Genomic DNA, 21,185 nt, shown 5'->3' with positions numbered 1-21,185 from the left:
CCCTGGAAACGAGTAGGAAGTGCAGAATACTAACTCATCTAGAGCAGAAGAGATATCAGCAAGGTTGCAAGGCGCATGATTTATTTTTTCATAATCCAGATTCACAGATGTCTCTTCCATTTTTTTAAGAACACAAAATTACAATATTTCAAGATATACATGGGATGACTGGAATTAACCTTATTTGGTTTTAGATTGGAATTCTCTCCCAGTCACAGCTAAATTAACTTCTTTTGATAGAATGAAAATGTTTACATCAAACAAAAGGGATTTATCTTCACCCACATATGACTTAATTTTGTCAGATCTATCCATTTACTCAAAGACAGATTGGAATACTTCTTGGCCAATCTTAATGTAAGTTTCTCATTTGTCGTCTGTCATACGTGAAATGAGCTCTGGATTTTCATTAATTTCACTGTACAAGTGGAGCTGTCCAGCTACCATGACGGTAGGGTTTAAAGTTATTGTTTCCTCCTTACTGTCTAAGCTGCTGCCTGTAGGTTTGGTCTCTGCTTGTTTGGGAAGTTTGACATTTTCCTCATACTCACTGGTGTCACTCTGGAGTTTCTCACACTCTCATTTTGGCAAAAGGAGGAGGAGGAGGACAGGAGATTGGATTTATACCCCACCCTTCACTCGGAGTCTCAGAGCGGCTTACAAACTCATTTCCCCCTCCCCACAACAGACACCCTGTGAGGTAGGTGGAGCTGAGAGAGCTCTCGTGAGAACTGCTCTTCAGAGAACAGCTCTGACAGAACTATGGCTTGCCCAAGGGCATTTCCTGTCACAGAATTAGTATTAGTAGAGTTATTATTACTTCATTGTCAGTGGCAGGATCCTTGGTGCTTCCATTGACACTTTTAGAAAGTTCTAAAAATGTTTAAAAGAACAATTTGCCAATGGAGATATTGTTCAGTAAATTGATACCTGACTAACTGAACAAGACAACTTTGGTTCTCTTATGTACAGGCAAAGTGAGGTGTCCTTTAAACGAGCTGTGCAAACTGTCCAAAAGTGAAGTACTTTATTTGCTCCCCTCCCAACCCCCTACCACAGTTTAAAACAGCAGATCATGTAAACCTGGGCTTGTGTTATTGGGTGGGGGAGTAAAGGAGGTGCCTAATCACATCCAAATCATGCCTACCCTATACGCTGCTTAACACAGTAGGCTGGGAGGTAGGCCCGTAGCCAGGATTTTTTAATTCGGGGGGCCTTTAAGTATGTCGGGGGCACTCCGCACCCCCCAAGGGAGCGCCTGGGCTAGATGGGAAGTCGGGGGGCCTTGGCAGTAATTCGGGGGGCCAGACCCCAAGGTGCCCCACTGTAGCTACGGGCCTGCTGGGAGGCTGTCACAAAAAGCATGGAGGCCATTCTCTTGTACTCTACATCCCCCTGCCCCCGAATTCAAACTCTGGCATAAGTTTCATCTCATTTTGAAGCTCATATGACCATTTCATTTTTATGGGACTTAACAACACTCCCCCACTCCTCCACTTGCACCTGCTGATGTGACCTTGGGTCAGTCACAAGCTCTGGCACAGCTGTCCTTGAAAAAGAGCAGTTTGTGTCAGAGTTCTCTCAGCCCCACCCACCTCACAGGGTGTCTGTTGTGGGGAGGGGAAGGGAAAGGACTTTGTAAGCCGCTCTGAGACTCCAAGTGAAGGGCAGGGTATAAATCCAATCTCCTCTTCTTCTCCTCTTCTTCTAGTATGAGTCATCTCTGAAGAGGCTCCCTGCACTGTACTTTTGCATCATCTGGACAGGCTGTTCTTTTTGCTGTTTTTAACTTTTGCTTTTTTTGTAGACTTGGATTCCTGGACATCGACAACCAACTTCTGTGTCTACATATTGCCAGTGGAAAAATACCTGGTTTTTCCGTGTGGCCATGTAATTCCATTTCGGAACACAGCTTCTGATCCAAACTAAAGAAAAGGCATGCAGCATTATTCTTATCGGCATAGCTTTATTCCCTTGTTAATGAATGTTTTAAAGAGCATGGCCCTGATCCAGGGAAAAAAGCATGCGAAGTGGCACAAAAATGAATGGAAAATGTCTAAAAGCTATCCATGAGCCCATTAACTTTCTTTGGCTGAAGACCTTCGTGCACTCTACCTTCTCTGGAGTGCATTGTATGGTTTGGTCTCCTTATCCTATCCAAGGCTGCAGGAGGAAACGCCGCTTATTCCTTCTAGTTTGTTGAGAAGGAAGGTTTGGGTTGTTCAGGGAACAGCAACAACCTGTCTTGCAGGGAAGTTGTAAGGCTAAACCAGATAGAAGATGCAGAGATTTACAATGTACAAACTGCTACAAACATTATCACATTTTGAGACAGAGACCCTTTGTGAATGCCGTCTGGGTCCCTAAATTACAATGCTATGTTCTACACTCCAGCTGCCATCTCAAAGCAACGGTCTTCTCATAGTCTGCTGGCTATGAGCTAGTCTAAGGAATGCATATTTAGTGAACTAGTCCTGTGTAAGGATGGAGTGGAGTTCGGCCCCCAACCAGACACTGAGCTGGAACCATGACGTCTGGTGGTGACAGCCTAACTGTTACTAGAGAAGCACCAGATTGCTGCTTTCTGGTAGGTTCTGGCTGCTCCAGAATGGCCTCCATCCAGTGAGGCAGGCCTACAGGCACATGCAAAGGACAATATCCCTTTCCGAAAAAGGATAAGTTTCTAGCTGTTTTCCTTGGGAGATACAAAGGGGAAAGGGCAAATAGTTTTCTGTGGGATTGCCTGGGAAGGAATGGCTCTGAGCTGGAGCAGGGTCTGTTGTTAACCTCTTCCTGTCTGAATTAATTTCCCCCTGCTCTCTTCCATAGCCTTTTGTCCTTAGGACCTGGGTGTCTCCCCCCCCCCTTTAATGTGAGCAGTCGCAAGTGAGAACAGTGAGCAGAAAATCTAAGTAAGGTGGATTCTGTTGTAATGATGATTCTGAGATTTGGGAACTACATTTCCCAACAGGCTTTGACTCAAGAAATAGTTGCCTTTTTCTTGACAGGAGGAGAAGGGGAAATGGAGCAGAAAAGAGGAGAGGGTTTTAAAAAACTCGTTCTTCAAAAAACAAAAATGAAAAAAAACCCCATCAAAATCCAACAACTAAAAAAAACAAAGAGAAAAAGGTCTGAAGAGAAATTCAGCCAAGAATAAGACTTTGAGAGCTGGAAGAGCACCAGTGGGACTTGTAGACGTTTTGGACTACTGCCACTACACTGAAACACAGGGCAGATACTATGTTTAATATTTGACTATGTTAGAAGAGCCCTTTGAAGAGGATCCAAAGAACTCAACTAGCTTCCAAAAAGCCTGCTTAAAAGACTCACCCTTGAAATGCAGCTATTATTTCCCACCTGTTCTTGAACAAAATGTTCCTGTTTACTTACCACGCTCAAGATCTTGTTCTAACTACTTTATCAGTGCAGTTGCTGAGGTGTAAATTGCTAGCCTTTCTGCTCTTGCCTCTAATCTTATCTGCAGAGGGATGCTGTTAATCTGCACTGATATGACACCTTTTGGCATTGCTTCATGCAGTTTGCGGGCGGGGAGTTTGCCTCAAGAGTAGGAGAGGCTGTGGGAATGGAAGGCGGGAACTGAAAAAGTGGATATAAAGTTCTATTCATCTTGGTATGTGTTTTAAATCTAGGGTTACCATGTCCTCTTTTGGGGGGTCAGAAGGTTAGGAATTATCACATCTTAAATAGGGGTAGAGATTTGTCATAGTGATCACTTGTTTGAAGTAGTCAGATGGAAAACATGTCCTCTGTTTTTTGCTTTTCAAAATGTGGTAACGCTATTTAATCATTAATTGCAAGTCACAGTGTTGCGACTTGCCTATGCAGAATGCCTTTTACTCACCAATGAATAACAGTTGCCAAATTCCTGTCATCACCCCCTCCCAATCCTCCTGGGATTAGGGCTAAAGCAACCATGCTTATTAGCATGATATTCAAAGCAGGTTTTTCCTCTGGAACCTCTCATTACAGAAAAGGCAGTACTTGACTGGAGAAAGCCAAAGGACTGAGAGGACATAGTACACAGGCAGTCCTAAACTCTTCCACCTCTCTCCCTGTAGAAAAACAAGGTGCTAGGGAGGATTTTAATAGATCTGAGCCAAAAATAATCCCTGGTTTGAGTGGGACAAGGTAGATTACTAGTGTGACAGAACTATTCAGTCAATCTGCACATGAATTACAGACGTTCATAATATCTATATATCTAATAGCCAAGTCGCCCCCTCTGTGCGGATGCTTAAATCCGCACATCGGGGGGACCTGGGGGGGGGGGGGGAGATTTTTGTGCACACTTGGGACGGTCCCCAGGTGTGCACAAAAATCTGAAAACGTACAAAAACTATCGGGGGATACTTAAATCCCCCCAAATTGAAACGGCGTCCCCTGCGCATGCACAGCTTCGCATTCGCAGCGCCACCGGAGCACCCGGAGGCAGCCACAAACGGCTGCTCGGCAGCAACAGCGGCTGGGAGTCAGGGGCTTGCACGCCGCCACTGCTACTCACGGCGGCAGCCAAGGGAACGAGCGCCATCCCCACTCTGCTGTCCTCGCCGCTGCCTTCGTCATCATCCCCGGCCTCCAGGAGCAGACCGCTGCTTTGGGGGCTCGAGGGTCAGTGCCTGAGCCCCAAGGTCGGGCCCAGGTGGCCTCTGGCGAGTGAGGAGAACGGTGGCGGCTCGCCGGCTGAGGCTGCGAGAGCGGCCGGGGAGAATGGCGGCAGTGGCCTCCAGGATGAAGTCGAGGCGCTGAGGCCCGACGAGCTAGAGCAGCGGGCCGGCTGTGAGGAAGACGAGACAGGGTGGTGAGAACAGGGGGATGATGCGGGGTGGGTGGATTTTTTTGGGGGGGACTGGCGGGGCGAGGAGGCGGGGGGAAATCGAGCGGGGGGAGGAGACGGAGGGAGAGCTTACCTGCTCCTGCTGGTTCCTCCTCCACCTGTTCGCGGGTCTTTTCTCTTCTGGCTTCCAGAGGCCAGGTCTACCCTCCCCGGAAGTCTCTGGCTTCCAGAGGCCAAGTCTACCAATGTAGTGGGAAGGGGTGGGTAGACCTGTACTCCAGAGCCCAGGTCTACCAGTGTAGTGGGAAGGGGTGGGTAGACCTGTTCTCCAGAGCCCAGGTCTACCAATATAGTGGGAAGGGGTGGGTAGACCTGTTCTCCAGCGGCCAGGTCTTCCAATGTAGTGGGAAGGGGTGGGTAGACCTGTTCTCCAGAGCCCAGGTCTACCCCTGTAGTGGGAAGGGGTGAGTAGACCTGTTCTCCAGAGCACAGGTATACCACTGTAGTGGGAAGGGGTGGGTAGACCTGTTCTCCAGATCCCAGGTCTACACTCTGCACAACAAACGACAACACATTACGCAACATTTTGTTGCGGGTCTCCTCTTGTTTGAATCTAATAGCAAAGATTCCTAGTAAAACTGGGAGAGGACAGAGTACCTGTTCATTACGTCTCACTCTACTGATAAACTGACCTCTTACTATTTAGTCTGACTCTTGGGAAAGGGCAGACTGGGTTGGGTGAAAGGATCTGTCCTACTGGCTTGTCAGTGAAAGCCTGTTTGTACCTGTAAGCATTAAAGAGAATTCAAACCACACTCTGAAGCCATGACTAGCTTAAATGTCTGTGCCAGTTTGGTGTAGTGGTTAAGTGCGCGGACTCTAATCTGGGAGAACCGGGTTTGATTCCCCACTCCTCCACATGCACCTGGCTGGATGACCTTGGGCAAGCCGTAGCTCTGATAACAGCTATTCTTGAAAAAGAGCAGTTTGTGTCAGAGTTCTCTCAGCCCCACCTACCTCACAGGGTGTCGTGAGGAGGGGAAGGGAAAGGAGTTTGTAAGCCACTCTGAGACACTTGTGGGTAGTGAAGGGTGGGGTATAAATCCAATCTCTTCTTCTTCTTCTTCTTAGCCAGGTTGTCCTTCGACTGTCTGGAGACCCGTGCTGCCAATCTGTTCTTTAAAACCAGCCTGCAAATAAATCTTTGTTATTTGCATACAACTCCTGCCTCAGTGATCTTCATATTCAGCACAATATTCACCTCACAGCAGCAAACCCAAAGCCTTTCCACTTACTGTCCTAATAACATCTTGTAACTGAGGGGAGGGTTTACAGTTCTAAATAAACCTGGCTCCCCAAAATCGTATGAGGCTGTGTGGGTCCCCTCAGTTGACAGAAAGGGCTTGTCCCAGGGACATCTTCTGAGCTAAGTGGAATTGAGGGTTGCCAGGTCCTACCTGACTGCCGGGGGGGGGGGGGGATCCAGGCTGTACGCATGCCATGATGACATCACCCGGAAGTGACGTCATGGCATCAGGGACGTTGGGGGGCGACGCTCTAGTTTTTGGGCAAAACTATGGTTTTTCACCTTCAAAACCATAGAGTTTGCCCAAAAACTAGTTTCACCCCCCCCCAATGTCCCCAACGCAATTGAACGTATTGAGGATCGTGCGCAGTTGTTTGTGCTCATACTTGAGGAGCAGTAACAAGGCACCCTCTTGCATCTAGTGAGTATTCAACCCCACAGAAACCAAGCACCATGTACTTGGCCAAGTGCTTCAGCGCAGCAGGGACTTCAGTAATAATGTCTTGGTCACCCATTTATACCTAAAGCACTATCAGTGCCAGAGGTGGGTTTAACATAGAGCAAGGGGGAAAGGTGATAAAATGAAATGCAGGAAGTGATCTTCCAGAAGATTGCAAGGTTTATTGAGCATTAAGGCAACAAGCCCCATGTATATTAGTTATTTAATCCTAGAATCACCAAAGTGAGGGAAAACATTGCAACAAAGGCCAGGTTCTTGAAATAATACAGATTATTTTACTAGATGTTAGCACTGCACTTAAGAATTCTGGAGCCACAATCCTCCTTCATATTTGCCCTCAGACCTTTAGCATCTTAGAAGTCCTAATAATAATAACAATTGTGTGCTGTCAACCAAATCATGGTGACCCCAGGACCATGGGGTCAAGGTAAGAGATGAGCAGAGGCGGTTTGTCATTGTCTTCCTCTTCATAGTAACTCCAGTCTTCCATCCAAGTATTAACCACAGCCAGCCCTGCTTAGCTTCCAAGCTTAGTTTATATGGTCACCATTTATTTGAGTAATTCCAGGGGGGGGCATAGTGATGGAAATAAATGTATTAAAATCGGAGATTGATAGCCAGATGTACCCTTCTTAACTGTGGAATGCTGAGAGTAATTAACTGAGACCCTGCTATCGCGCTTTATTTGTCTCCTCCATTCTTGAATTTAGTGTCCATTGATAGAACTAAGATTGTACCATTTTTATTCAAAGATAAGGATCCAAGGATTAGCCATGGCAAAGTTCTTCTCAATGTTGATTACGTGTTAGGAAAAGATGAATATTTTATGATAGGGTTAAGAAATTTTTAAAGGGTGAATTCCAAATCTGGAAATAAAGTAGAATTTGAAATATATACATGTAATAATAATAATAAGTAAAATTAATTTAGTGTGGCCTGAACTGAGACCTTAGATCAAATGAGTTGACCATTAAAGGAAAGGAACAGAAGTCTTGTGGTACATTAAAGACTACCAAGACTTTATTCCATCCGAAGAAGCTCTGGGGGATGTAGTTCCAGTGATCATTTAATGGACATCAGAGAAACACAGACAAAAAGATGCAGAGGTGCAAATTAGGGTTGCTGGGTGTCAAGTATGAGATCCTGTTGGTGCCTTTAAAAGTTCCGGTGCTGTCAATTATGCTTCTGTTGCACCTCCCAACTCAATCCTACCTCAGTTCTTTATACTGTTCCCACCCACTGCCCCAAGCAGAGCTTCAAGTTTTTCTTCACGCAGGCAGGCAGGCAGAGAATGAGTGACCGATCAGAAGAGGAATGCAGCGGGAGGCACAACAGCTGTATCCTTGCTTGCTGTTTGACAGCTTCTTAATCTGAAAATGAATCTCCACCCAACGCCTGGGAATCCACCACCTGCTCCTATGTAAATCCCTATTTACTTTAAGACTATGGGTTAGATCCTATCGGTTGACTTCAACGGAAGGCACTGGCAGAGACTGATCTTCCCTGCCTTTCACTTCCCTCAGCAGCCACCAGTGAGTGCCCAAAAGCTGATAGCAAGGCTCGAGGGGACCCACATGGATTGCACCTGTGCAACGTGGATGGCTGCTGGGGTTGCCAATCTCCCGCTATTACGGTTGATCTCCAGACGTCCAAGATCATTTCCCCTGGAGAACATGGCTGCTTTGGAGGGTGGACTCTATGGCATGATACCCTGCTGGGTTCCCTCCCCACCCTGAACTCCACCCTCCCCAGACACCACCACCACCACCCAACCCCCAGGTATTTCCCACCCTGGGGCTGACAACCCTAATGGATGCAGTGAAGAAAATGAAAGGGGCAAAATTGCCCTTCTTGGCCCAGTGGGGCCTCTTGCCCATGAATAAGGCCTCCCTGAGCATGAGGAAATGATGCATGCCCATTATGCCCATGTAACACTGAGTAAAGTAAAGGTTTCCTTGCTTGAAACCTAGTCAAATCCAACTCAAGGGGGCGGTGCTCATGTCCATTTCCAAACTGAAGAGCCAGCGCTGTCCGCAGACTGAGTGCTCATTAAGTGAAAGTAAAATACCTCATTAAGTGAAAGGACTAGGTTCTCCCCCCACATATCACATCAAGAAGAAGAAGGGACTATTAACGTGAGCTAGCTCACAGTTTTTTAGCTTCCGGCTCACACCTTTTTGCCTTAGCTCAGGAAGGATGGCTCCAGAGCAAGCTGATTTATGCAGCAGCCAAATCGCTGGCTCACAACTTTCACGCCAGTAGCTCACAAAGGAGAATTTTTGCTCACAAGACTCCACAGCTTTAAGCATTGCATCATGCAAGTCATGTACAGTAGTAAAAAAAAAACCTTGGAGGAATGGGCAAGAAAATGGCAGCTGAAAGATGCAGTGTGCAACTGAGTCTGAAGTGACGCAATTTAGGACAAAATATCCCTGTTCTGCCGTGACTTTCCCTGGATTTCGCAGTTGTGATGGTAAGCTCACTGAAAAGTTGCAGCTGAGCTCACTATGAAACAGCGGTGAAAAAGGCAGATTCCTTTGGAGATATTATTTGGAAGCACCAGAACCCATCAAACACCACAGTGACCAAAGAGAAGAGAACAGTGGAAGAAAGGGAAGGATAAAGCTTGTAGCTTTCTAGGTTTAAAAAAGGCTAAGGAAGGGGAGATGGGGTTGGATGCAGATTTCTGCTAACAGGAGGGGGGCAGTTTTTACTAAGCCCCCATTCTGCTGTGACTCCCGGTGAGCTCCTCATGCTGTTTCCTAGGGTTGCCTGTTCCCCGAGAACATCTGGGGACTGCAGCTGGACAGTGAAGAAGAAAGAGCTGACAGAAATAATCAACGGAAACTACTGCTGGACCCAATCTGTGATTCCTTGCAGGACAAAGTTTGAGTCCAGAGGCACTTTTAAGACCAACAAAGTTTTATTCAAGGCATAAGCTTTAGTGTGCATGCACACTTCTTCAGCTGCACTGAAATGGAAGTTACCAGTGCGCACACAGAGGTAGAGGGTGGGCAGCAAATTAGCATGCAGCCTAATGAAACTATTTAACAGATGCAAGGGCCAAACAGGAATAACAAGCTTAGGTTACAATTTGTTTGGGCTACCTACCTGGTTCTACCTTGCAGGGCGCTGACTGAAAAATATTTAATTTAAAACATTTTAGTCGTCCATTCTGCTGGTAACTATTCAAAGCCACTTAAACCCACCCCAAAGCAGTAGTCCATCTAGCCCAGTATCCTGTCCCACACAGTGGCCAACCAGTTCGTCTGGAGGGCCAACAACAGGGCATAGAGGCCAAGGCCTTCACCTCGTGTTGCCTCCTGGCTCTGGGATTCAAAGGTTTAGTGCCTCTCAATGGGGAGGTTCCCCTCAGTCACCACAGCTAGTAGCCACTGGTAGATTTATCCTCCATGAATCTATCTAATCCCCATGGTATTTGCTTTTGACCAGGTTCCCACCTCAGTTCCCACACTGTCTATATCACATCTGTGACAGAAGTCAAACATTTGGAGGGAAGATGCAATAAATCAGTAGTAGAGCATCTACTTTGCGTACAGAAGGCCCAAGCAAGGGTCGCAAGAAGGCAAAGCTCACTTTGGGGCTATGGTTAAGTGGCCGAGCATCTGCTTGGTCTGCAGAGGGTCCTAGTTTCAACTTCCCAGTATCTCCACCTAAAAGTACCTAATAGTTGTTGGAAGTTCCAGGTGCGATATCCCTGCCTCAGACACTAGACCTCATGGCTAGAGAGACTAGATAGCTAGATAGGCACACTGACCTTTCTCCCTGTGTTGATTCTTCTGCCATTGTCCCTTTGAAATGTAGATTGTGTTCTCAGGGACAACTGTTCTCTCTCAGATGAAGAGGAACTCTCGCCCTGTGTACACCAAGAGAGACAACATGCTGTGCTCTCTTGGAACCTTGAGGCAGATGGCCCTCTTGCCATCTGCTTCTATCCTTTAGCTAGTAAGTTAGTGCTCTATCCTGTCCCTACTCTTTCCTGTCCACAGTGTACTTCTCAAATAAAGAGAGAAGTATTTCTCTTCTAAACTTGCAACGTGGCTCGGTCTAGCTTTGTAAGCTGAGTAACCTGGTAAAGTAACACTGCTGTGTTTGTAGCTTTATTTAAGCACTCTGCTAACTAGTGGTAACTGGGTTAACCACACCAGTCAACTCCAATAGTAGTGACATGAAAGACTTTTACCTGAGGCCCTGGAGAGCTACTGCCAGTCAGAGTAGACAACACTGACCTTGGTAGGCTAATGATCTGAGTCAGTATAAGGCAGCGTCATATAAACAGAGCCTCCATTTACAGAAGCAATCTTTCCACCTGCCTGCATGAGATAACTGGATGGCTGTTACATTGCTACACTAGACAGATCTTTGATTTCATCTAGTAGGGCAATGTTTTCACCATTCTCCCCCATTTCATAAGTGGTCTATTCACCCAGACAGAAAGAAGCAAATGATCTTACCATAACTTTCAAATCCTCATTTTGTTTGCTCTGCCTGTTTACACAACAGTTCTACCTTACAAGGAGACCAGACTAGAAAAGAGACCCTTCCAGCTTGGTCTTTTCCAACAAGGACTGGTTTCTCAAGATACAAGCACTGTGAAGAAATAGCAGCTCCACTGATGAGTCTCACAGGATTCTTTAAAACTGCTGAAATCAACTTATTGCCAGATCTTTTTGGTAAAAATTAACGCACTAAGCAACCCAGATGTGCCTGATGGCCAAAAGGACAAACCTTTTGGGGCTACCTAACATAGCTTAGTCAGACAGAAAACTCATAATTACCTCTGTATTTGTGAGCCAAACTGTGCCACAACTGAAACGTCACTTATAGTTGGTATAGTTTCAAATATAACCTTGCAAAGAAAGGGATAGTTCCTCAACAAAGTTCCCAGTCAAAATCCACCCTTTCTTACATCTGTTTCTTCATTAACATTCAAATTACAAGCAGCCGAGAAGCACTCCTTCAGGTGAGTTATTTCCTCCTGTTAGGAAACCAGACTGTACCTCACACCCATGATACCTATGGGGATGAAGACCTGATTGCTAAATTAATACACCCAGGGAGGGAACCAGAGAGGATGTTGGTAGGCACTGGGAAAACATTTCAGCAGGTGTTTGCAACAAGATGACAGACATTAGAAGAGCTTGCTCAACAATGCTCATAATTATCTGAAGCTGTTTGGACCAATCTATATAATATGGTTGCCCCAGGCCAGTCGTAAAGGGGAACACACACAGAGCTTCTTTTCAAATAGCAGCCAGTTAAGTTCTCCTTCTGCTCCAAGGATAGTCAGTCTCCATATTCCTGGGCGCCATTTTCTTTTTCCACCAGGCAGTGGTCTGGCAGCTTACAATTATACTTTGCAGCTCAAATCAGCCTTTTCTGAATGGCCCATAGTAGTTGGTATCAGAGGTCATTTCGGGGGGGGGATTGCAGTTCCCCCGGGGGGCGGGGCACATGACGAAGCCCTGCCCCTGCTTCCGGTTGCCTCGTTTCCGGCCCTCATTCAGCCAGGAGAAGGCAGGAGAAGAGGGAGGGTAAGTTGCTTCCTCCATGCCTCTCCCCACCCCTGTCTGCCTGGGGCCAGGGAGGGCCTTCGTGGGGCTTCCTTGCACTCCCGCTGGCCTTGCAGGTCCACCGCCGGGCCCCTCATGGGGCTCGGCAGTGGAGCTGCAAGGCCGGCGGCGGTGGCCGGGACTGTTGGGGGCGGGGTGTGTGGCCTTATGACACATTTCCGGTGATGTCAGGGGGTGTGGCCTTATGACACACTTCTGGTGATGTCAGGGGATGTGGCCTTATGACACACTTCTGGTGATGTCAGGGGGTGTGGCATATGCTAATGAGTTATGCTAATGAGTTCCCCTAGCTCTTTTTCTACGAAACGACCCCTGGTTGGTATCACCTAACAGCACATACTTCCTACTTACACAGCACAGGCATTCTGAGTATTTTTTGGTTTTTGTTGTTCAGTCGCACAGTCGAGTCCGACTCTTCGCGACCCCATGGACCAGATCACGCCAGGCCTTCCGGTCTTCCGCCGTCCTCTGAAGTTTGCTCAACTTCATGTTCGTTGCATTTCGCATACATTTCACATTACATAGATATTAATATGTGTATTTGCATGTTACTTGCATATACTTAACAAAATCCAAAGAAAAAGTGTTATGCTAGTGTATAAAGTTTCTTATGCGCAACTTTGAAAACACTTTTTTAAATGCACCGTTTCACACATAAGGAAAAACATGCTGTATCTCTATTAAAATTACTTTTAAGGCCAGATCTGCTGTGTGTTATCAGTTGCTCACCCCAATCAAACTTTGTTTTCAATCTTTATTTGTTACAGCCCAAGCCAGCAAATCTGAACATTATACATAAGCAATATAAACGATTTGTTAACATATAAATACCATGGTCTAAAAAAAATTGAAAAGATTAAATAGTCTTTTATTTGTGGATACAGTAACAATCTGCACAAAATTTAGCTACATGTTTAGTAATGGACTGATTTTCATCTGATAGCAAGTAGTTGACATAATCACAGTCCATCAGGCCAGCCATTACCATTATCAAAGGTAAAATATATTTGGTTCGAACCAACTTGTACCATGGGCACCTGAGTAACATATGTTCAATAGTTTTGACTTCCCTCAGATCACATTGAGAAAATCTCTGGTCGAAAGGTACCTTCCTGTATCTTCCCTCAAGGACAGCCACGGGAAGGGCTGAGCATCTAGCTAGAGTGAAGGCTTTTCTTGTCTTGTGGTCATCTAAGTTGGAAAGGTAAGTAGGAGGGGCAAGCCAGTACCTGCTTTAGTCAGGCCCTATAAAAGCTGGACCTCTAGCAAGATTGAACTGTTTCTCAGTGTCCATAATTCTTTATTTCAGCACTGTCTTAGCCTATTTCCTACTAAAGGCCAGAACAACTTCGGAAGAAAATACAAGAAGATTCAATTTCTTATGAACCGCCTTCGGCCATTTAGATTGGAAGTTGTTTAATAATATCAGATGTGTTAAACCTTGTGGATAAAAATTGATGTTAAGTCAATATCTAAGTGAAGACAAGGTAACGCTGGCTTCTATAGTCATCGAGCTAGTTTCCAGTCCGATCAAGGCATCAGGCATGCCTCTTGGGACCTGAAGAGCAGCCCTCAAGAATTTAGCCTGGGTCTGTTCGAGTGGGGGAAAGCATGAAGATGGAGGTCCCAAAAAAGTGCCATAAAGCATTTGAGGGATTACTTTTGCCTGAGATAATTTTTGTGCTGCTGGTATAAAATGGGCCCCTTTTGTGCATAGAAATTTAAGTATTGCATTTGCAGATCTTTCTCCTTGCACTGCTACAAATTTATTATGGGCATTCCTTGCCCAGAGGCTTGAAGGACTATTCCCAGATATTTGTAGCTAGATACCTGCTCTATTGAGTATCCATTAACAGCCAGAAATCTCTTATTTTGCCTATTCCCAGAGGCCATAACCTTGTTTTTTTGATAGTTTATTTCTAGTTGGTTCCCACTACAAAAGCCAGCAAGTTTTGAAAGAGCTCTTAAGTCTGATTGGTGTCCTAGCTAGGATCACCACATCATCTGCATATAGAACGGAGATATGCCGTTGATGTATTTTAGGAGGGTGTAAATCAGGAGAATTAAGGTAATCAACATCATTTATATAAAAATTGAACAGTATTGGGACTGGCAGGCAGCCTTGTCAAACTCCCTTATTTGTACTAATATGTTCAGAAAGACAACCTCTCAAATTATACCTGATCCTCAAGTGGATATTGTCATGTAACACTCTTATAAGCAGGAGTCAATACTCTTATAAGCAGGTATCAATGAGGGTTCTAATTTAGCCCACAGCCGCTTTCTAGAAATAGAATCAAACACTGCCTTGAGGTCTATGATTATACAATGGTCTATAGTTGATCTCGGTTGTCTAAATCCTGCCTGTTCTATAGCTATCATATTCTCCTGGGTCAGCCACAGGTTGAGCTTATCCAAAAGATGTCTGGCATACAACTTACTGCATATATTTAATAGGTCGATGATTTGCTAGCTTATCTCCCCTCCCTTTTTTAAAAGCAGGGACCACTATAGCCATCCCCCATTCAGAAGGGTAAGACCCGTGGAGTCAATTAATGTAAATAGTGTTGTGAGAAATGGTGCCCACCCAGAGGTCATTTTGGGGGGGATCGCGGGGGATCGCAGTTCCCCCGGGTGAGGTACGGGGGTGGGGCACATGCCGAAGCCCCGCCCCCTGCTTCTGGCCGCCCCGCTTCTGGCCCTCATTCAGCCAGGAGGAGGCAGGAGAAGAGGGAGGGTAAGTTGCTTCCTCCCTGCCTCTATCCACCCCTGCCTGCCTGGGGCCAGGGAGGGCCTTCGTGGGGCTTCCTTGCACTCCCGCCGGCCTTGGAGCTGCAAGGCCACCAGTGGCGGCCGGGACCGTTGGGGGCGGGATATGTAGCCTCATGACACACTTCCGGTGATGTCAGGGGGTGTGGCCTTATGACACACTTCCGGTGATGTCAGGGGGTGTGGCATATGCTAATGAGTTATGCTAATGAGTTCCCCTAGCTCTTTTTCTACGAAACGACCCCTGTGCCCACCAAGCAATGTTTTCTTTAAAAAATTCGGGACGTATACCATCAGATCCAGGCCTTACCTTTAACTGGGCAATATGAGATTTGACTTCCTTGGGGGAAACTGGAGGCCACAAGGGGAGACCTGCAAAATCACCACATGCAACCGGAACTGAAAATGAGAGCTTGGTGCCAGAGCCACAAGCGGAACAATGACTTTATTTCTAATTCCTTTATAATAGCTGTAGAATAAAACCACATTACTTACTATCTGTCACCTCTGTGCTACAAGGTCACAATTGAACAAAGAGATTTGCTTGTAAAGGTGCGGGCCCCTTGTGAATTTGCGATCTTTTTCACATTTAAAATAGTAACCTCATCTGCAAATGTAATCATGGAACTATTATGGACAAGCTCTCTCCTCCATGAACATTTTCATATTATTAGAGCACATAATCTTATATGAAGGATAGAGGTCCCTGAGGTAACGGGCAAGGTACTGTCACCTGTGGTGACCAGTTACAGAATTCTGGTTTTAAGTGAATTTGCAACTGTTCAGTTGCCGTAGCCTTCTGCTAAAGAATCCTGGGAACTGTAGTTTGGTGAGGGTACAGAAACCCCTCTATGAGAGATCCACAGGCTTCTCATTACTGCCACACCCAGGGTTATCCAGAGAGAGGGAATAAATTAAACTCATTTAAACATGTAGACATGAGCTGGTAGTCGTGCAGAAGTAATACAGATCATGTGGGAGGAAAGACTGCATCTGCTGTGATCAATGTACTCAGACATATACACATGGAAGGAAGTCTGTCGACACATCAATAAAATTATATATAAAGTGATTTGCTAAATGAATTGCCCCATAATTTTATCAGGTGAAGTTACTTCTAACATTATCTAGTGATGAGTAAGAACCATTGAATCCTGTGCACTTGACTTCTCTGTAGGAAGAGTCTGAACACTCTAGTTCAACTGGATCTGCTCGCTTCTCTACATGCTTATTGCGCTGATCAAAGCTGCCATTTTATTTTCCAGAGGGATACTTCATTCCTAAAACCTGCTTCTTGTTTAGACTCATTGGGTTTTAGTGAGTCAAATTAGCATAATTTCATCATTCAAGTCTGGAAAAACTAGACCATAGCAAAAACTGTTACGTCTTATGTGCCACGGCCTGTCCTTAAGCCGACCTGAGCCTGCCTTTGGTGGGGAGGACTGGGTATAAATTAATTAAATAAAATAAAGAACTGCAAGGCAGTAGCATATACTGCCTCAGCAACCGGGACAAGCTGATCCTGCTATGGAAATGCTAGATTTTGGTGGGGAGGGTGGGGTATAATTAATTAAATTATATACATTAATTAAATAAGATAAAGAACTGCAAGGCAGTAGCATATACCGCCACAGCAACCGGGACAAGTTGATCCTGCTATGGAAATGCTAGACTGCAATGCCAGGAGCTTTATTTGAATAGCGTCTAGTTTCTAACTCTCATCTGTCACAAAAACAATTTATCTCATCTGATTGGTCTCAATATCACAAATGGATATAAGATTAATGCAATGTCCAGTTCCGCAGCAGGAACTATTTACACGATGTGAATGTAATTGGAAAATTAATTGTTCACTGTTTGAAGTGTTAGAATTGTTAAAAATTGAAAAAATAAATTAAAAAAAAATAATAATAAAAAAATGAATGCAGAGGAAAATGAAGGGCGTTGTATGCAGCTTGGTTGTGTTACCAGCTAATTATTATAGCTCAAGTCTTAAAATCATTTTACTAATTTCCCAGTAACTAATTAGGTAGCTGAGCAAAATTAAAAAAAATAGCCGCCTAGCCAACAAGTAATGTTTCTTTCCTCTTATTGCAACATCAAAGAACGCACTTTCTTTCACAGGAGATGAAGCCTACGGACTGAAGAGAACAGACTGTGGCTGCTTTTCTAATGAGGGGTATAACATACAGTCAAGCTCTAGATTTCCAGATTTTGTGGGCACAAATACTACAATTTATAGTAGCGCCAGATGAGTAAAGGGGAAGTACAGAGAAGCCTCCCTGGGTCCATCCTGCTTACTGGGAAAATTTTACATCTGGATTCTTTGCTATGACCATTGTTCCCTTTAAGCTGAGTTAGTGTGAGCTAGCTCACAGTTTTTTAGCCTCCGGCTCACACATTTTTGTCTCAGCTCAGGAAGGATGGCTCCAGAGCCAACTAACTTGTGCAACAGCCAAACCGCTCGCTCACAACTCTAATGCCGGTAGCTCACAAAGTAGAATTTCTGCTCACAAGACTCCACAGCTTAGAGGGAACATTGATATGACCATTCTTCACATCTGAGACGTGTGTGTATATACACACAGCAACTTTTTAAAAACTCCTGGCACGTAGCCAGGAACAGCTACAGCAGTCTACAGTTTACTCAAGTTCACTAGGGAATGTGAAACATTTCTTCCACATGATGTGGAAAAGTCCAGGGAGCAGAAGGCGCAGATATGCTGCATTTCCTGTACAGTCTTGCTTGTCATCTCTGAAACAGCCCTTTCCTTAGATAACTTGCAGGCTGCTGTATTCCATGCACAGGTAAGTGACAAAACACACACCGAGATCTAGAACGGAGGTGGATGGGAAGGACATGCAGAGAAATGCAACAATTCAGGCTCATCTTCCACACGATGCCCAGGGCAACAACAGACTGAAAAGACGTATTTCCTGAGGTGATTTCTTTTTAATTGTAAAATGAAAATCAAGAACACGTGTTAAAAGGTACATTTATAAAAATACCAAGTAGCAGCACGGAAACATCCATAGCCTCAGTGAGTTACCGGGGGGGGGGGGGGGAAGGACACACAATATATAGTAAAATGAACAAGCTGCTCTAAGCGTTGGTACCAAGCAGAGTACAGTGTGTGGCAGAAGGGGCAGGCAGAACCTGCGGGCCTGATGGCACCACTGGCAAGTCTACAAGCTGTGCGCGGCAGCTGCGCTTCAAGTTAACCCCCCCAGCAACCTGAGCTTATTTTGCTTGCACAAGAAAGTAGTGAATGCAACTCAAGGGGAGAGTTGGAGTTATACCCTGCCCTTCACTCAGAGCAGCTTACAATCCCCTTCCCCTCCCCACAACAGACACCCTGTGAAGTAGGTGGGGCTGAGAGAGCTCTGAGAGAACTGCTCTTGAGAGAACAGCTCTGGGAGAACTGTGACTGACCCAAGGTCACCCAGCCGGCTGAAATGTGAAGGAGTGGGGAATCAATCCCAGTTCCTCCCACATTAGAGTCCGCCGCTATTAAAACCACACCTTTCCCTCTTTTCTTTGTTAGAATCACGGACTTCTAATCTTTTAAAGGTCAGGAGACCAGTGCCGTTTGTGACGCAGCAAACATGGGATAACTATCCTGCCCCCCCCCCACCATGAAAAACACTAACAGCCAGGACAGCTCTGAGGTACTCTTTATCTCAAGAATTCTGTACTGCTTTTCTCACAGGCCGCACTGACCACTGCATGGCAATCTCTCCCACTTTCCCACAGGGCTAGGGGGTGTCATATGGACAGCCCCTGCAGCATTTCTTCAGGTCAGCGCAGAAAGAGAGAGGCAGAACAGTGGGAACAGAGGAGTAACTGGGAGACTAGATGAACAGCAAGGACTTCCCTTACTCACCGCCAAGGCGGCCTTGCTTTAATTCACCCCTCGTCTCAAAACAAAGCCCTGCTGACCCTGAAGCAGCTTGTGCAGTACCGCTTCCAACCCATCTCTCAAAACCCTAACGCAGACACAGTTTCCTGAAAGCTGACTAGCTGCAGCAGCAGTGGGAATCCAAAGGCAATTGTTTGTTCCATTCATAAAAAAGCAGACACTTGAAAGTAAGAGTGACAGGACATTAAGTGCCGGTGTGTTGGGCTGTAAGCAGTTAACGAAGCAGGATGCTCCACTCTTAAGACATGTGCCTCAGGCGGAAGAGCCCATGGGCTACAGTGGATAAACATCTCATTGGATACTCTGCGGGCTAAGAAGGTTCTTGGCAGAAGTATAGTTGCTCTCTCGTTCACTCTGGAGAACATTAATTTCCCTGGCGTGTTCAGTCCTCACCAAGGACTACAAGGATCTGGACAGTCTCTCAAGTAAGTCTCTATACGGCCTTCAGAAACCTCCATCAATGTTGTAGAAACGGTCAACTAATAAGGAGACATTGAAAAAAACAAAACACCAGTATGATTTAAATGTTAGTAACTCCCCCCCCTTAGGTTAAGGTACTATTTCAAATCTGGCAGTGCAGTAAAACAAACCGATTACGTTTCAAAAAAGAAACACAGGTCATCATCACAAACAAATATCGCACTTTAGCAAAGCCACATGTAAAACTCAAGCGCGATGCTTTCCCTGACAGGGGCTTACGCATGTTGCTCAGGAAATGCAGCGCTAGTAAATTTTGGAAAACAGGAGCTGCGATCCACAGGGTGGCACCTGGGAGGGCCACAGTGCCCCCACCTATGCATTTGTTGGCACCCTTTTGCTTCTTGGGAACAACAGAAGGCGTCTCGAATGGAACAAAAGGGAGCTTCAGGCCAGTCCCTACCAGCTGACTGACTGGCAGAGTGCTGAGCCCATCCCAGGCAAGTACTGGCTGCAGCCCTGCGTCCTTGTCTGGGCCATAGACAAAGAGCTCCTTATGTCTGTGGCCTTGGAAAATGCTCCCTGTGACTGTGCAGAGCGCAGACCCTTCCCCTCCTCTAGAGACTGAAGCCAGCAGTGCCTCTTCCTGAAGGAAGGAGAGCAAAAGAGGCACTGCCTTCGAGGCTGCGGAAGGGCTCCTCTGGAAGCAGCTGCCTCCATCACAGGGAAATGCTTGGCTTGGAGCCTCCCAACGTTTCGTTGGGCTCCATCTCCCTCTGCAGCAACCACTTTCTGCTGGTTCCCACTAATCTTTAACCAAAACTCCAAGAATGCCTGCAATCTTAAGACGACGGGAGTCCTCTGATGAAAAGATTCAATCCCACCCCCCAAAAAACCTGGCCCAGTGTTAGTGGCAAAGTTGGTAAGTACTCTCCATCCTGAGCAATTTCTGCTTCTCAGTCTCTCTCAGAGGCTAAGGGCATCTAGTACAGAACACCACCTTGACCTACAACAAGCAGTGGAGATGGCTCCTTTGCTCTTTCCAGCCTGGCCTCGTAGCAGACAGATGCCAGCCATAAAGCACAAATAAAAGGAGGGCTGCAGAGGTGAATGTAGCCATTCAGCAGAATCGAGCCTTGAAGCTTTACTTGCACGGTACGTAAGTTTTCAGGTTACCGTACGCAGCTAAAGCCAAAATATTTCACTAAGTATTCCTGGAGAAATTCAAATGAGGTTTTTCAGGCTGTGCAACATATCAAACGATGTACAAGTGGGGGAAAAAAAAGATTACCTTATTAAGGATAGGCTTTGTGGAGAGAACATTGTACAAAGCTGGTAGTGAGACATTCTGGAGGAGAAGAAAAAAAGAATGCCACCTGAAATTAGCCGAGACTGGAACAACAACAACAGCAACAACATAGGTAGCAATTTCTGTACTGATCTTGCACGCGAATGGGATTCTTACCTACCTAATTTTCTTATAATCATGCAACACGGGGACTATGTGACTGAAGTCCCCGGTTCAAATTGTGCTTCTATCGTGAACTTGCTTGGGGGGGGGGGGCTTTAGGAGACCATATGTGGGTAACTATGAACACTCAGCAAGGTATAGCATCTATATGTCTAATAGCGAAGTGGCCCCCTCTGTGCGGGTATCTAAATCCGCACTTCGGGGGCACTTGGGAAGCAGGGAGAGGTTTGTGCACACGTGGGGCGGTCCCCATGTGTGCACAAAAATCCTAAATGTTGGGGGGAAAATCGGGGGGATGTTTAAATCCCCCAGAAACTCACAGAGCGTCCCCCGCGCATGTGCAGGGAACGCTCTGCAAACGCCGCCGCCGCTTGGGAGGGAAGCGGTGAGCAGGGAGGGGGGGCCCTCGGTTTGTAGCCGGGGGTGGGGGTGGGAAGAGAGAGAGTGAGTCGT

The 21,185-nt window shown here is 46.0% G+C and overlaps 1 protein-coding gene across 1 annotated transcript in view; it reads right to left on the bottom strand.

Moving 5' to 3' along the window:
• Window positions 1–18,449: 18,449 nt before the first annotated feature.
• ASAH1 (N-acylsphingosine amidohydrolase (acid ceramidase) 1) overlaps window positions 18,450–21,185 on the bottom strand; it is a 25,124-nt gene continuing 22,388 nt past the window's right edge. The window contains exons 13-14 of the mRNA XM_015409246.1: window positions 20,553–20,609; window positions 18,450–19,323 (exon numbers count right to left, since the gene is read on the bottom strand). Of these exons, the coding sequence (XP_015264732.1) occupies window positions 19,234–19,323; window positions 20,553–20,609 (147 nt within the window). The 3' untranslated portion in view covers window positions 18,450–19,233. The remainder of the gene's footprint in view (window positions 19,324–20,552; window positions 20,610–21,185) is intronic.

The sequence above is a fragment of the Gekko japonicus genome, unplaced genomic scaffold (assembly GCF_001447785.1).
Source record: "Gekko japonicus isolate JY-2015 unplaced genomic scaffold, Gekko_japonicus_V1.1 scaffold308, whole genome shotgun sequence".
NCBI lineage: Eukaryota > Metazoa > Chordata > Lepidosauria > Squamata > Gekkonidae > Gekko > Gekko japonicus.
This window is presented reverse-complemented; position numbering and strand designations above follow the sequence as displayed.